Source organism: Melampsora larici-populina (assembly GCF_000204055.1).
Source record: "Melampsora larici-populina 98AG31 unplaced genomic scaffold MELLAscaffold_56, whole genome shotgun sequence".
In the NCBI taxonomy this organism is placed as follows: Eukaryota; Fungi; Basidiomycota; class Pucciniomycetes; order Pucciniales; family Melampsoraceae; genus Melampsora; species Melampsora laricis-populina.
The window spans coordinates 360,157-375,407 of NW_006768820.1; the positions used below are offsets into that span (position 1 = coordinate 360,157).

At 41.2% G+C, this 15,251-nt stretch overlaps 4 protein-coding genes across 4 annotated transcripts; 2 read left to right on the plus strand and 2 right to left on the minus strand.

Moving 5' to 3' along the window:
- Positions 1-6,805: 6,805 nt before the first annotated feature.
- On the minus strand, positions 6,806-7,499 carry MELLADRAFT_123905 (uncharacterized protein; the record flags this gene model as incomplete). The annotated part of the gene is made up of 2 exons (XM_007416050.1): positions 6,806-6,989; positions 7,118-7,499. The coding sequence occupies 2 exons, from the start codon at positions 7,225-7,227 to the stop codon at positions 6,806-6,808; spliced, it is 294 nt and encodes a 97-aa protein (XP_007416112.1).
- Positions 7,500-9,492: 1,993 nt separating this feature from the next.
- Positions 9,493-9,840, minus strand: MELLADRAFT_93103 (uncharacterized protein; the record flags this gene model as incomplete). The annotated part of the gene is made up of 1 exon (XM_007416049.1): positions 9,493-9,840. One exon carries the CDS (start codon positions 9,838-9,840, stop codon positions 9,493-9,495), a length of 348 nt encoding a protein of 115 aa, XP_007416111.1.
- Positions 9,841-10,113: 273 nt separating this feature from the next.
- On the plus strand, positions 10,114-11,131 carry MELLADRAFT_67653 (uncharacterized protein; the record flags this gene model as incomplete). Its single annotated transcript, XM_007416005.1, has 4 exons — positions 10,114-10,120; positions 10,231-10,508; positions 10,580-10,781; positions 10,863-11,131. The coding sequence occupies 4 exons, from the start codon at positions 10,114-10,116 to the stop codon at positions 11,129-11,131; spliced, it is 756 nt and encodes a 251-aa protein (XP_007416067.1).
- A 1,360-nt stretch (positions 11,132-12,491) lies between these two features.
- Positions 12,492-13,640, plus strand: MELLADRAFT_67654 (uncharacterized protein; the record flags this gene model as incomplete). The annotated part of the gene is made up of 8 exons (XM_007416006.1): positions 12,492-12,668; positions 12,742-12,822; positions 12,904-12,939; positions 13,027-13,133; positions 13,214-13,243; positions 13,304-13,424; positions 13,485-13,546; positions 13,613-13,640. 8 exons carry the CDS (start codon positions 12,492-12,494, stop codon positions 13,638-13,640), a joined length of 642 nt encoding a protein of 213 aa, XP_007416068.1.
- Positions 13,641-15,251: the final 1,611 nt, after the last annotated feature.

A 15,251-nucleotide genomic window follows, 5' to 3' on the forward strand; every position in this document is an offset into this window, starting at 1 on the left:
TATCGAGACATTTATCAACTGGTGAATTAGAAAATACATGATAGTATAAGTCAATTCACCTGTTGCGCGCATGCGCGCATAGTCTCTAGTATGAAAAATGTCACAAACACATCAGATGAACGATAAGAACAATGAGAACAATATAAGCAATAAGCACGGTATCACATCTTGAAACAACTTCAAGTTCTAATGTTTTGGAGGAGATGGCAAGTCGCGGCAATGAAATAGCGAAGGCAACAGTGTACCAAACACCAACTAGACCCGACTTGAGCAACGGACCAGCAGGCGGGCGGGGAGCAATAGTCGGGGTTGGCAGACGTTGAGTAAGGCTTTTGAGAGGGGCTGTATGACAATTTTTGTATATTTTGGGTTTTGACTGATTTGTCCGTCCACGGCCACTGTAACATACTGCATCTGCATGAAAGCTTGTAAAAAAAGTTTTTTTTTGCTTGAGAAGCGCAAAAATGGCCCCGATCCGAAATTTACCCAAAGCCGGATCAGCTGGATGGGGACTGATCCAAACCCCATCCAGTGCTTTGATGGTTTTGAGCCAATTCCCAGCTCAAAACCATCAATTCATCCACCTCTCAATCAATCTCATGCCACGACTCTACGACTTTGTTCTCTTGCCTTCACCCAACTCTGTGATGCCACCAGATGCTGACCTTGCGTGTGGATTGTCTGGAAGCAGCGCCACCCCCGATTTAGAAATCAAGGTGAGTTCTTATTCTTCTTCCTGACTGTTCACCTTTCTGTTCTTTCATTGTTCTCCTCTCTTTTCTTTCATTGCTCTCGTTTCTTTCATTTGATCTTTCTCTTTTCCTTCATTCAACTTACGGTTTCACTGATAAATCGAATTTCTTCTTTTCTTTTGTATGTTATAGGACCACAGTATCAGCCACAACCAATTGTCAGAAGCTTTCACTTTGATCATGGTGGGAAGAATCATTTCTCTTTTGTATATGAAATTCATTTCGTCTTGTATTTTCTATTTGAGTTGTTTCTTTTCTCTTCTATATGCATTTCATTGTGTATTGCTGTATTTAAATCTTGCCTAGTTCAATAGCTTCTTCTTGCAATCGATGCATAGCTGCATGATGACATACTAGTTCATCATACATCACTAGTAATGTTCCCAAAGAAAGTCCCGGGGTGCTTTTGTTAGAGAAGCTACCAGTGAGAAGCTGGGCTTACTCACGGCAAAGTTTCTCAATTTCTTCATATGTGATACTTGTTGGCCACTAGTATCACAAGATTGATGGAGTTCAATTAGAAGTTTTCAAGTTTGGTAACGAGGTCGATTAGGGAGGAAGTCTGGTATATGTTGTTTGACCACTCTGTCTGTTACTCTCCTCGGATCACTCAAACATCAAGGCTGAGCAATGAATGTGTAATTATATCATTTACTTTTCTGAACAAAAAGGCGAACACAATTCATTCCAAATGGACTTGATAGATGTATAAATAAAGATACATAAAGAATCAAAAGAAAATCAGTGGAAAGTAAAACAATGCTGTGCTAAAGAAAAATAGGGCAAGATAGATGACCAATGTAGAAAATCAAAAATTGAAATTATAATGAGATATAAACAGGAAATGATGCATCTGATTGCGTTGGAAGTATTGTCAGAAGTGGTGGTTGAAGGTCGATGGACGGTGGAAGTTGCTTGATTTCTCTGAGAGAGAGGTGAGGCTGAAGCACAGCAGTGATGTCAATTGATGCCAGAGTTGTGGCATGAGATCGATTGAGATCAATGATGGTGGATGAGGGTGGATGAATCAATGGTTTTGAGTTGGGAATTGGCTCAAAACCATTGAAGCGCTGGGTGGGGTTTGGATCAGTCCCCATCCAGCTGATCCAGCTTTGGGTAAATTTCGGATCGGGGCCATTTTTGCGCTTCTCAAGCAAAAAAAAAAACTTTTTTTACAAGCTTTCATGCAGATGCAGTAAGTACCAATGTGGATAATACAGGGATGCAGGTTTGAGCAACTCACGCTCAACCCCTGGGCCGCGGTCCAAGCCACTCACTTTGAGTACCACTCAATCCAGTGACAAGTCAGAGTACAATACTCTGACTGTATGTAAAGATAAGGTTGCCTCGAGGACGGGACTCATTATGGCCCCGCCTGCGAGTCCCAGACAAATCGAGAGACTCACCAATTATCCAAACTCATGTGGCATCCTGCTCTCAGTGAGTAGATTCACATGGGCTCCGTGCGCAAGTACTCATTACTCATATGAGTACTCTCACTGGGGGGGCAATTAGGGTTACCCAAGGGGACACTTAAAAGTAATAACTTGTATTTATTGGTATTACTTGCTCACACACAACATGTGGGAATTGTAGGACAGGACACATTGCCCAAGGGTGGTGCACTTGTATTGGTAAACACAAACGTATGACACAGAATATTTTTGTGGTTATCTAAAAACAAATGTATCAAGCAAAACATCAAGGATATTTTCATTGTTTTCTAAAAACAAATGTATCAAGCAAAACATCAAGGATATTTTCATTGCTTTATAAAAACAAATTGAAGAAAAACTTCTTTCAAGACACAAAAGAAAGAAAGAGAATTCAAACTTTTGAATATAAATTCTGATAAACAGCTTTCAAGACACACAAAATCAAGAAAGAAAATAAACTCGAGCAAAAATAATCTCTGGATAAGTTCTTGGTGTAAAAATTGGGACAAGTCGTTTGAGATATAATCAAAGGCTAGTCCTCTAATTCCATTGAAGCATTGTCGTTTGTGAGCCAGTGTTGGATTAGAAGAAGGTGACAGATAATGTCAGTGAGGAGAAGGCCTCTGGACGGGACAGAAATGTTTCCAGAGATCAAAAACACTTGCTCAACTGAGGCGCCCGAATCAGGAATGGTGAGAGGTTGGAGGGTGATTTTGGCCAAAGTGGGAAGGGTGCCAGTCTTGGCCATACGCTGATACATACACATACAGTCAAGTCAGCACAGAAACCAAATTGTTGTTGCATGTTTGGAAAAATACAAAAGGACTTACTGTCCAATATTGTCCAACACTTTTGTCTGGTAAGACCGGTTCTTTGCCTGAACAGTAACGGTAAACCTTGCCAAGATTGTGACTTGCATCATTGATGGGCATATGGTTTCCACTGCCCAACAAAGAGTAAATTGCCTGAAGTTTACTGGCTACTGGTCGGCGGTCAGCAACAGGGGCTGGTCCTTTGTCACATGTGGTTTTGGTTGGGCTAGGTTTCCAGAGCTCATACTCTTCTCCTTTGCTTGGGCTTTGACATCTTCATGATTGCGGAAGACAGTGTCTTGGTTATAGGGGTCCAGGACCATGGCCACCAATGTCTGGACATCCGATTCCTCATGCACCATGTACTTGACAAGTTTGTCTTTGGCGTGTTTGAAAGCGCGAGCCCAAGCACCAGGAACGTTCTGGTGCTTCCTGAGGACCTTTTGAAGGGCCCACATTGTAGGAAGGACGCACTGTTTGGTTGGCTTGTTGGATTGGAAAAGCTGTGTCGCGGACTTGAACATCTCGAGTATTGGTCGCATGTACTCGATCAATCCCCAGTCGGATTGAGAAATAGTAAACTTGGCACGTTTGGGGTCAGACAAAGTGTACAATTGAATCAATTTTTTGAGCGCAAGCGTTCTCTGTACTTAGAAAACATTGAAAATATGTGTCAGTGTGTGAGTAGTGTTTCTTCAGTTGAGGTATGAAAACTGACCACATAATAAAAGTAGTTCCATCATGTACTTGGGCAGCTAAGAGGGAGTAGTGCAGGATCTTGGACGCTGTCTTGAATGGTAATGTAGCATTCAAGTTTGAGTGGGCTCTTACGTATGTGAGTATCTAATGCTTGGATTTGGCTTACGACAGTCAACTTCTTCTTGAGAGCGGCGCCAGAAACAGTGGAGGGAGGTTCAGGTTCATTGGAAGTTTCAGCAAAAGGCTCTTGAGTAAAGTCAAAGTCCTTGAAATCATTGTGAGTAGGCCCGTTGACGTCCAATGATGCATGATCAATGGAAGAATTAGTAAGTTGAGATCGGCTCAGGAACTCTTCTGGGGTCGCATTGTCATCGCTCACAGGTAGCTTGTCAGGTGTGAAGAATGCACGTGGTGCAGCCATTCCCGCAGTCTTGTAAGCAGCTATGTCAGCTTTGGTCAACTCCCCCATCCCTTTGAGGAAATCCTTTGTGACAAGGTTAATCACATGGCACATGCACCCGTGAAATCAAGATTTGAATGGCCAATGAATGCCAATTTGCTTGTATTGTTTGCCTAGAATTTTGACCATCACACAGTTGGACAAAGCGTTGTCCCTGGTCACCAAAAAATGATTACGGAGCGCCACGACATGCTCGAGGGCATCCCAATAGACTTGGGCCAAATTTTCGCCCGTTGTAGTACTTATAGCACAACAAGGGCTATACAGTGCTTTGAAAGAGGATAATCTGAAGATATAATAGATCTAAAGAAGGTGTCTGAGACTGCTCTTTCTGAGAATCTTTAACAAACTGGACTTTGTTGTTAAAGTCTCCTGATAACAGAGAAATATAACCAGGTCTTTGATAATAAGAGAAAAGTATCTTGATAAAAAGCACCAGAGAAATAAGCTCAACACATTTAAAGTGTTATTCCATTCAAGTCAAAATGTTGAAAAATAATCTCAATATCTTTTTGATATTATTCCAGAATGACAGTGTCATATAAAGCACATAAAACAAATTTCTCTTCTGATGAAGGGCTGATTTGAGTGACCTAGTACTGCTCTAATAAGTTTATAATGATAAAAATGATTAATGCTATGTAAGAGATGAAGATCAAAGGAAACATAATTTCGCACAAAAGACACAAGTTTATAAACACATCAATACAAATTGTTAAAGTGGTAAACAGCTCTTAAAAATCCTCTTTACCATCCAAAAAACCAAAAGATGACTAAAATGTTGGTAAACAGCTTTGATCTAATGATTCAACCACTCTCTACATTCCTAAATTTCGCCATCAGTAGCTCATCAACCCATTATGATCATTACTATGATGTAATGTGATCTTCTATTCATCATCTGATAAGATTTATTACTAATTTGACCAGTAAAACATGACTAATGTCTATTCTTATGATCAGATGCTGTGTATATGCTGTGTATATGCTGTGTTTTGAATGTTCTAGAATGAATATTGATTTGATCTTATGATGATTCAGCATTCCAATGATGTAATTGCTAGTTATTAATGATTTGTGATCTTGTTGATGTGTAATCAAATCCTTTGATTCCTTATAACTTTTGTCATACACCTCTGTAACTAATGATTTAAAGATTGTACATTATGAATTTGATGATTCTGCGTCGAATGAACTATTACTCAGCATTTTCTGACGTCATTTGACACATGTAATCAGCTCAAAACCTTCATTTTCGACTATTTTCACCTATTTTCTTCACTTTACACACCTTTTACTAAGCTTTTCTTTCCTTCTGTAATATTACACAGAAATATACAACCGTGGAAGTCCCTAAAAACACTCTTGGCAACCTCATTCATTACTAATACCACTGTTACATATGTGAAACTACCTGTAAACCCTTGTTTACCAATTTCGACTTTTTTCCATTTCCTTAATAACTTCTATTTTCTCTTATCAACCACCAAGATTAAAGTTGTTGCTGACTAAAACAATGCTCCTCTTTCGTATTTCAACCCTACTAAACCCATAAACCTAATATTAATACCCTAAAAACCATTTCCAACCTGTATACCTCTATTTTCGAGTTTTTCTTATGTTTTTTCTTTCTTTCTTTTTGTAATCTGTTTGTTAATAGTTTATACTTATCTTATTAAGTTTGTTTAAATGATAAAATGATGTAAATATTAAACTATATGTAATATAATTGATGTAATTGAAAATTTGATTTTTTTGATTTTTTGATTGGTCTCATAGATTGATTACCACACCGTGTGTTTGCCAGCGAGAGTATGCATCAAACCATTAAGACACTTTGTTAGCTATTTGGACCAACAAAGAGAGATAACACATAACTTATTTGAAAAATTGAGATCTGACCTTGAAAGCAAGGAGTCGCCGACAGAAGAGGCCCTGAGAATTAAAAAAGAAACCGTTAATCACAATGTAGGTGTGGGCAAAGTCGGCCAAAGTCCAGCAGTCGGTGGTGGTAGAGATGGATACAGGCACGCATGCAATCTCTGCAATTAATTTCTTTTCCAAGTCCAAGAACAGCGCCTCCGAATTGTTTTTGATAGACATCCGGCCGGGAAATCAAAAACCAGGACATATCGCACGCAAGGCAGACTGCATCAAGTCCCCTTTGAAGATTGTGAAAGGGAGGTTCTTGCTAATCACTGCGCCAATGATCAGCATCCTGAGCTGCTTGTATCGCTTGGCAGCAACCACAGGGTCCTTGTTCGGAGCAATGCTGCCAGGCATTTGATTCATTCATGCTTCTGGCAGCCCGGGGCACTTGCTTCGATGCTTGTGCAGGCCCAAGTTGGGACGTCCATTCTGTGGAAAAAACAAATGTCAGCAGGCGGTATGAGGTTTTCAATGATATGAGGAAAGACCAAGATAATAGTACTCACGGGCAATGGAGGCACGAGTACCATTTTGAGTTGTCACCATTGGCCACGTCTGACAGTGGCTTTGAATCCTGATGAAACAAATAAAACATTAATATTAAGATAATAGTATTAATACAGACAAATGAAAAATACAGAAACACTTACATCATAATAGAGGTAGACAACTGAACGATGTTTGCCTATGCTGGAGAGGGTGTCATTGCCGTCTTCCTCATCTTGATGGGTGATGTGTGGCACTCCGGTTTGGGACAACGCTCCTGAACCGCTTGTTGGATGACTGGCTGACGTGACATGAGGCGTAGACATAGAAGTAGAGATAGCGGCCGTAAGGAGATTGGGTCGGAGTAAGTTTTGTTTGAGCTTTAGGCATGATGTTTTCGAAGTAATGTAAAGGTCTTAGTTAGGAAAGGATGAAGGTTTTGGGTTTTGGGAAAAAACAAAACAGGAAGCAAATTAGTCAAAGTGACTTGAGCCAGAAGAACGTAAAAGGACGGAGGTCATTAATCCAAAGAGGCGAGCTCACCGAGTGTCTGAATGCCATTCAAGGTCACCCATTCCCTTCATATCAAAGTTGACCCACGCCAGCGCAGGTAGCCACATGACAATGTGGCTACCAGATGAGTCTTGAGCCATGACTACAATCGAGATTGAGGATAGCCAAATCTAGACCCAAGGCGGTATCTAGTCCAAAGAGACAGTTTGTTCAGGCTTGATAAGTGGAAAACTGAGAATGAATTATGAGGCTGATGTTCTGAACGAGACGCTTCTGAAACGTGGAGTGAGGTCATGAAATTGAATGGTGAAGGTTGAATCAATGGCGTGATTGTTGATTTGTGAAGGAGGCGATATTGGATATGGTAAGCACCTTGTTTGGATGAGGTTTGGATGAGTGTACTCATCCAAACAAGGTGCGCGTGGGTTAGATCAAAGTATGAGCAGTGGGCGGCAAGGTGGGGGTGCCCTTGAGTCCCAGGGCTTAATGTTACACAAACATGTGAGTACTATATACAGCCCTTTGCATAATTGATAACTTTGAAGAAAAAAAATCTTGAGTTTTCAAATTAAAAACCTTGAGTTTTTTTTGAAAAGTGACGGAATTTTGTCAAAAAGCTGCTGAGTTTTTCAAAAAGTCAGTGAGTTTTTTTGGAGACCTGGCTCAGTAATTCTAGAAGAGAAAGAGCTTGCTCAGTTTTTTGGAAACATGAGTTTTTGAAAAAAAATCGCAGGTTTTTTTTGAAAACTCAAGCGTTTTGTCTTTTTCCAAAGTCATCAATTCTGCAAAGGGGTGTACATGTTGCTGTACTCACATGTTTGCCCCGATCGGGAGCATGGACTCCGCCACGGGGCTAAGAAAGCTCTCGAGTGAGCGTGAGCCCGGCATGCTCATGCTCACACCTGCATCCCTGGGACAATACCATATGCTGATTCAAGCTGCATGTAAACCTATCCTCAGCACAGTTGAAGTTCTTTCTTGTGGTCAATTGACCTACGACTTGCCTGAAGACACCATTCAGACCGAGTTTTCGAGGCTTCGTGTTATACGCCATATATTCCCACCCTTTGACGAAGATGCTTTTCTGGGTGATTGGCCAATTTATCGCCACGTTTGAACGATTATTCAAGAGATTGGTGATGGGCAAAGATATTGGAGGTCCAGGTTAAAGCATCCTGGTCTTGGAAGCCACCCAAACTTCGACTTCTTGTATTTACCAAGTCAGAGACACGCGAAGACGGACAATTATGTAACAGACTTATCGAAGCCATGAAGTTGCATGGAGTCCATTGTTGTTATATTCCCAAAATAAATCCTGACGAACTGCTGGTCAGTCAATCTTTATACTACCAAAGGCAGCTTAAGTTGTAGGTGCTCACATCGTTGTTTACCATACGACTAGGAATTGGACTTGAAGCTCAATGGGCCAATAAAATGAGCCGTAGTTCCTCTCTAACTTGTTACTGCCTACATCATTATAAATTAGATAGAGTGTGTTTGGTTAGTAAAACATTTCTTGAATATGATATGCAACAATGAGTATTGTTCTCCCTTGAGTTATGATAGTTATGTGATATACATAGTCACTGTCTACCATCATGAGTCGTGATGCAGAAATCTTAGTGCCACTTCAATTGTCTATTTGCAAATTGGCTTATCCATGAGGGACACTGAAAAGGTATGAGGGAAAAATTAAATCCACAAATGCCGCGTCACAATTACAACTAGCAGTGGTACACCGGACCAACATCTGCCGGAAGTGCATTAATGACACGCTCCAAGTTTGATCAAGCGATCGAGCAGGGACTTGGGCTCATCACAAATTGAATGAAAGCAAAAACGAAGCCAATCAATTCTCAAAAGCTTGAGCCTTACATAAAGCTTATATCACTGGAGGGTTTTTACTTGACTTCAATCTACAGCAATAGCAATTTCGACTACTCGAGAAGCATTTATCTTCCTCTTTCTCGCGTATCTCAATAACAACATTGCTGCCGAGGCGTCTGGCCTTGTATCATTGACTAAGGCTGATGGGATCCTTGCAATTTTTCACTGACAAATGGTCTGGACCAATCGGTACAAGCAATTTACGTTCGTATTTGCATGAGGTTTGAATAATTTCGAGCGTAGTTCCATAGCTTCATTATATATCTACTTGTTGCGGTGCGTTCGATTGATAGATCACTCGCTACGCCGATCGGCGTTATCAAATCAAACTATACTTGTGATGCAAGCATATTTGACAGCGGCCCCATTGCGCACAAGTGTGATGAAAATTCTTCAGTCGTTCACTTCGACAAGTCAAAGATTCTCAGCTGTGATATCAGCAGATCAACTTCAGACAGCATTCTTCTATATTCTTCAGTTGATCAATTTGAACGATTACGATAGAAGTCTAGCATTGATTACATTTGATCGTCGATATTTGAAGCCTCATCCTCATTGTTTCCATCAAGTTCGCCCTCGGAGTCCATGTCGGATTCCGACCCGCATTTGGCTTTGCCATTTTTTAACATATGTTCGCGCTCTTTCGTCCGTTCCTGGTCACCATTCACCTCGATGGCGGCCGTCAAAATTTGGTTGGATTTTTCTCGGAGAGAGCTCAGAGCTACACGAAGATCAGCAAGACCGAAAGCTTGAGGTAAAGGCTCGGTATGTAGTTGACATTGTTCAGCATCTCTTGAAGCAGTATCACTGAATTCGTTCGTGTGCAGCTTGAAGACGAGATCGACCGAATGATATGATCCGGACATCGAGAGGGAGATGGAATCGACTTGATTGTAGATTTTCCGAAGAGCGTTTAGGCAGTGGTTTGTATTGGTGTTGAAGATGTCTCAATCGCGATCGTAACCCTCGTCTGATATCAAGGCCAGCTTCGCCTGCGTTCAAAATGGCCAACTGCTCAGGGCCGGGCCTTCTGGTGGGACGAAATATCCGGCCCTTGCACCCGGTGTCGCGGCCAAATTGCTCGTTAGAGAGAATTTCATTTCACTCCATCTCTCGTGAACTTCCTGGCTTGCTTCAGAATGGAAGGTGCGTTTAGCTTACCTTCTTTGCTGGTTTTCTCTGCTCATCAGACAAGGAAACTCGAGTATCAAAACTAATGTTCAATCTACCTGTTTCGCAACGACTTCATGGTGTAGATGGCTTGGTGGTTTACGCATCTTCCGATGGGTCTGACTGTGAGGATGGAAGTGTCAAGAAACCATCGTCGACAACTTTAAAATCGACAGTGGAATCTCAACCTCACGTTAAACCACTTATCCAACCATCACTTGAAACTTCTGAAAATGTCTCTGAATTACGACCAACTGATGGTCCTGCTTCGCTCTCTGTCAAACCTGTCACTGAGGAGCTTCCTTCAACAATATCGCCTGAGGCAGATCAAGATAACAATAGTAAAATCGACATTACACTAGTGGTCAGCATGTGCATTTATCCTCAGGCAGATTCAAATTATTCTGAATTGAATCTTTCGACATTTTCTCGAAGAGCAAACTCGAGAAATTCAAATCACTCAGAGATCAAGGGATTTACTTCAATGATAACTTGGTCAAAAATAAATCTTATCGTAATCCACATATCTATACCAAATTGGTTCAATTCGTGGATGTAGAAGAAACAGGGTCCAATTTTTCACCAGACATATGGGATCCATTAGGCTTTCCTACTGAAGCTTATGCCGACGCCCTGCGTGGGTCTCTCAAAAATCCTTTTTTTTCTTTGCCTGAAAGTTATCACTCACGATATACATATGTTTGTGTCTTTTTCTCAGGCGAGAAACAGCAGAAAGCGGCAGACGCGAAGCAGCTATCCAAGTCTCAAGCAAAGCGAACTGAGATTGAGTTCGAGGCAGGCTCATCCGCCAAAAAACTTGCCCGATCATCCGAGATTGACAACCGGAAACGAAACGATTATGACCGTGATAGGGATCGAGATCGAGATCGAGGCCAAAGAGATAGGGACCGGGACCGGGGTCGTGATCATGACAGGCAAAAGGATTCCAAGAGCGCAGCCAGTCGTAGTCCAAGATGGCGCAAATGAGTTCTATATGCCTTGTAGTCTAGTCAGCGCGACTGAGTTTTATGATGTTGTACAGTAATGGATTGGACTGCAGATAATCATGATTGATTATGAACTTTGCAGTTTGAGGGTATACATAGCTGACGTGACACTAGATGACCTCTAAGAGCTGGTTAGTATCTAAGGATTTGACCCTTAGGCCAAGTTTTCGAGCCATTGAGACAACGTTGATCTTTTGGTGGTGTCCTTACAGGGGGTCGAGTACAAGACAGATGAATCCTTGGCTAACTGTTTCCGTTGCCAAAATGAGTCTTGAGATTTTTTTCCAAAACTCACTCAAAGTTTACATTGTGATGAGCTGCATGAATATTGGATAGCATCTTTGTTCGGTCCAAAAATCTTTGGTGCTCACTTCAACCTCGATCTACCACAATCCTATGGCAGCTCCAACAATGAGCTTTGTGCTTGGTAAGGATCAATATGGCATAATCAAATCCAGTTATAAGCAACTATGTACCCAGGTGACATCAGAATAAATCTAGTGTTCAAGAATATTCTGATTCAACATAAAGCAAAAAAAACATCTCAAAAGTAACAAAGATAACCAGCGAGGAAGAATGCCGGCACAATGATTCGACGAGTACTGGAAGGACCCCTTTGAACAAGACGCGTGATCAGAGAAAGACAAGAAACCAACCATCCACCGGAGTATCTCCCGCACCCCTAGGCCGGCGGCATTGGTCGTAAGTCCCACTTTCAGAGGACCCAGCGTGCTCACAAATAAGTTGGTCACAAAGGGTCCTTGGTAAAATCAAGGGTTACCCTCTATTGAGATCACCAACTCGCTCATGCTTACCATAGTCTACAGCTGAAGTGAAATACCACCGTATACACCGTCCGGGTATGAGATGAATTTGTTGAGGAATGCAATTTCCGGCAATTTCCAATCTTCCACCAAATCTTATGAGGAATGCATGTTCCACTCTTCCACCAGATCTTTTGAACGATGGCTGAGTGGACACACTGCTTCGACGCGCACTGGTGCCACGCGTGCCGTACGTCAGGCTCAGCATTCCGGAATCCGCCATCCGTGACCGTCCAGTACATACCTCATGATGTCTACATAGATTGTTGTCTGTCTGTTCGCTTCCATAGACTGTGGCTGGGTGGGGTACGCCACATTCTGGCCATGTGACGAAAATAGACGCAAAGACACGGCATGACATTTTTGAGACTCAACTCCACCGTGACTTCCAGACTTATAAATTGTGCCCATACATAAGTCCCTTCTTCTTCACCCCTTCAACGACCTCTTAAGAGATACGATAATAATTTCCTTTCACAATTTACGATCATATATAATAAATATCTATTCGTCGAAATGTCTTTCAAGCTCACAATCCTTTCAGTTTTGGTCGTCCTTTCCACCACTTGGGTATCCAATGCCAAAACTCCCTTCCCTGCGCCTGCACCACCATCAGGACCACATAGTCAATGTGGTATTTGGAGATCTACCTTTGCACCGGATCAAGGCATCCAATCTTCAAGTGCTAATCTAGTTTGTTTTTCATTTTGACTGCTTTCTCAAATGACATATTGACGATTGGCTTTTATTTTACTCGTTTGTTTAGCTTACGTCGAAACAGACTCAGGCTCTTAAATCTCTCACCAAAAGGTCTTCTCTCAGACGACGAATTGATCCCTCAGAACCTGTAAGCTCGGTCATTCTCAATTGTCTTTTATCAGTCTCGTTCTCGTGATCTACCTTGGCTGATAAGAAAAAACAATCATAGACTCAAATGATCGCAGACGCTACTGGAGCTCCTGGTGTGAGTTTCTATGTTGTTATGAGAGTCTACATACGCATTTCTTCATTTTACTCATCATCTAGTCACCATTTCATCTGTCCCTTGTAGGCTTGTGGATCGCCATATGCCAGTGATGATAACGTGGTTTGCCTTTGGAATGGTGCAGGATTTGCGCAACCTGCTTCAGGAAATCCTACCCCTGGTTGGGTTACTGGGTTAGTAGTACTCAAATGTGATGACTCTGATTCGAGTGACACACATTTTTGACTCGTGTTTACCAAATCTTTATACTTAGTTCATCGCCTAACAACTGCTACAGATCAATGTAAGTAATTTTACTTTGGGCGTAAGGGCTGTACAGTGATTGATCTTCGTTGATTCGCAGTTGGGTACAAGCCAACGGTAAAATGAGCCGTGGTGTACTTGCAGAATCTTGCGCCATCTTCGGTTCAGATGAAACTGTTGACCTTCCAACGGGTTGTTCAGCTATCTTCATCAGTGGCAATGTAGGTCTTGTAGTTTTTTCTTTCTTGTTTTATCGGATTCTGATCGACTAGAAACTTTAGATGTTTGCTGAGCTCGGATACACTAGCGATGTTGGTTCTATTACCATTGATTCTTGGGATTTGTGAGTCTTATCTTTGATCCATAGCATCTGATTCTTTCATCACTGATATTTTCTCTCGTTCAATAGCGACTCCCCACACCAAAACGCTTGGTGAACGATTTGAGAACTTCAATTATGTTCACATCATTTCAATATCAATCAGTTTTACATCGGAAATCAATCTAGCTTGTGAATAACTGTCTAGGTTTGATCATTTCTAGATTGCAAAAAGGACAATACCAATGATCATATTTATTTCAGGATAAAGATTCAGCCTCATCAAAAATGACCCACAATGAGCTTTGCGCTCATATAAAATGATCTCAGAATCCACAATTATTGCCAACTTGAATACGTTTGGTGACAAGTCTTGGTAAATCTTCTGGTGAAATTTGAATCTTGTGAATTCCTTCTCAATCGATACCTAAGTTTTGTACGTCGGGTGCCAGTGCCACCTCGGACTCAGAAGAATAGATCCGAAATTGCTCAAAGTTTAGAGTAAGAAAAAAGGAGCATGTTGCAGTTCTAGGATCCATCTTCAGAAGGGACATCCTACTAGTTTCGATGTGTGTTGAATATCAGCGAGCCATTCTTTCTTCTACCTGAGTCAAATTGAGGCCAAAGTCACAAGCATCATCAGATTCATGATTCTTGCTTTTGAAAGCCTTCATCTGAAAGAACCATTGTGACACAAGCTGGTTTTGAACTCCGTAGCACTTTGGATCCACTAAATAATATCATAGCAAATTCTAGAATAAAGGAATCACCAAGCTGATGTGATGGTTGTTGGCAAACAATGCACACCAATTGCGTTTGAGGAAAAATGGGAAATTGTGTGAGCTTCTTTGCAAGAAAACACCCGGCCATGGAGATGATGAAAACTGATCAGATTGAGGTTTGGACAAAGACCATGATTTCAGAATAGTGGGATTGCTTGACTCACAGCCATGTTTTCAATCATGTGGTTGGCATGAGGTGTGGGAAGGTCAGTGCACCCAAACACAAAAGTTAGCATTCCAAGATCCTTGCCTGAGGTGATGAAGTGCGCCAGGTGTCTCATGCTGATCTTCTTTTTTACTAAATCGCTGACAATCAATAAATGAAAACATATGTGGATGCTTTTCTGATATCAGCGGTAAACCAGGAAAACTCAGCAATTGCTTCTTCCACTCTTTGTTCCGGGTGTAATCACATGATTGTCAAAGTCAAATCAAGGTTGATGTTTCCACAAAAACCAAAATGAATTCAAGCAAAGTGAACAAACAGGAACAAAATCTGATGGGTATTAAGTAGGGCATGCAGATCAAGTCTTTAGAAAAGTTGACACAAACCACCCGGACTGCATGTCCAACCACAAGTCTTTTCACAGATAGAGAAACAAAGACAGGCAGACGAGCTACCGCCTTTCATATACATTGAGGATGGTTGATTTGAATCAGCTATAGACATATGGAATGAAGAGTATGATAATTTTGTCGTATTCCAACATGCGATCCGATTGTTCGCCACAGCATTCTCATCAATGTATGTACATCTTTTCACATATTTCATCAAGGTCAAGAGGATAACTAATTAGGAATTTATCAGGATGTTTTTACAATTTCCACATTTCTTTGATTAAGAAAACAAAAAGTTGTCACAAAAAAAAGGTTTCTCAAACAAAACATTTCTCATCTTTTGATTTACAAAATATAATCTAAATAAATTGTATAACATTACAAAGCCC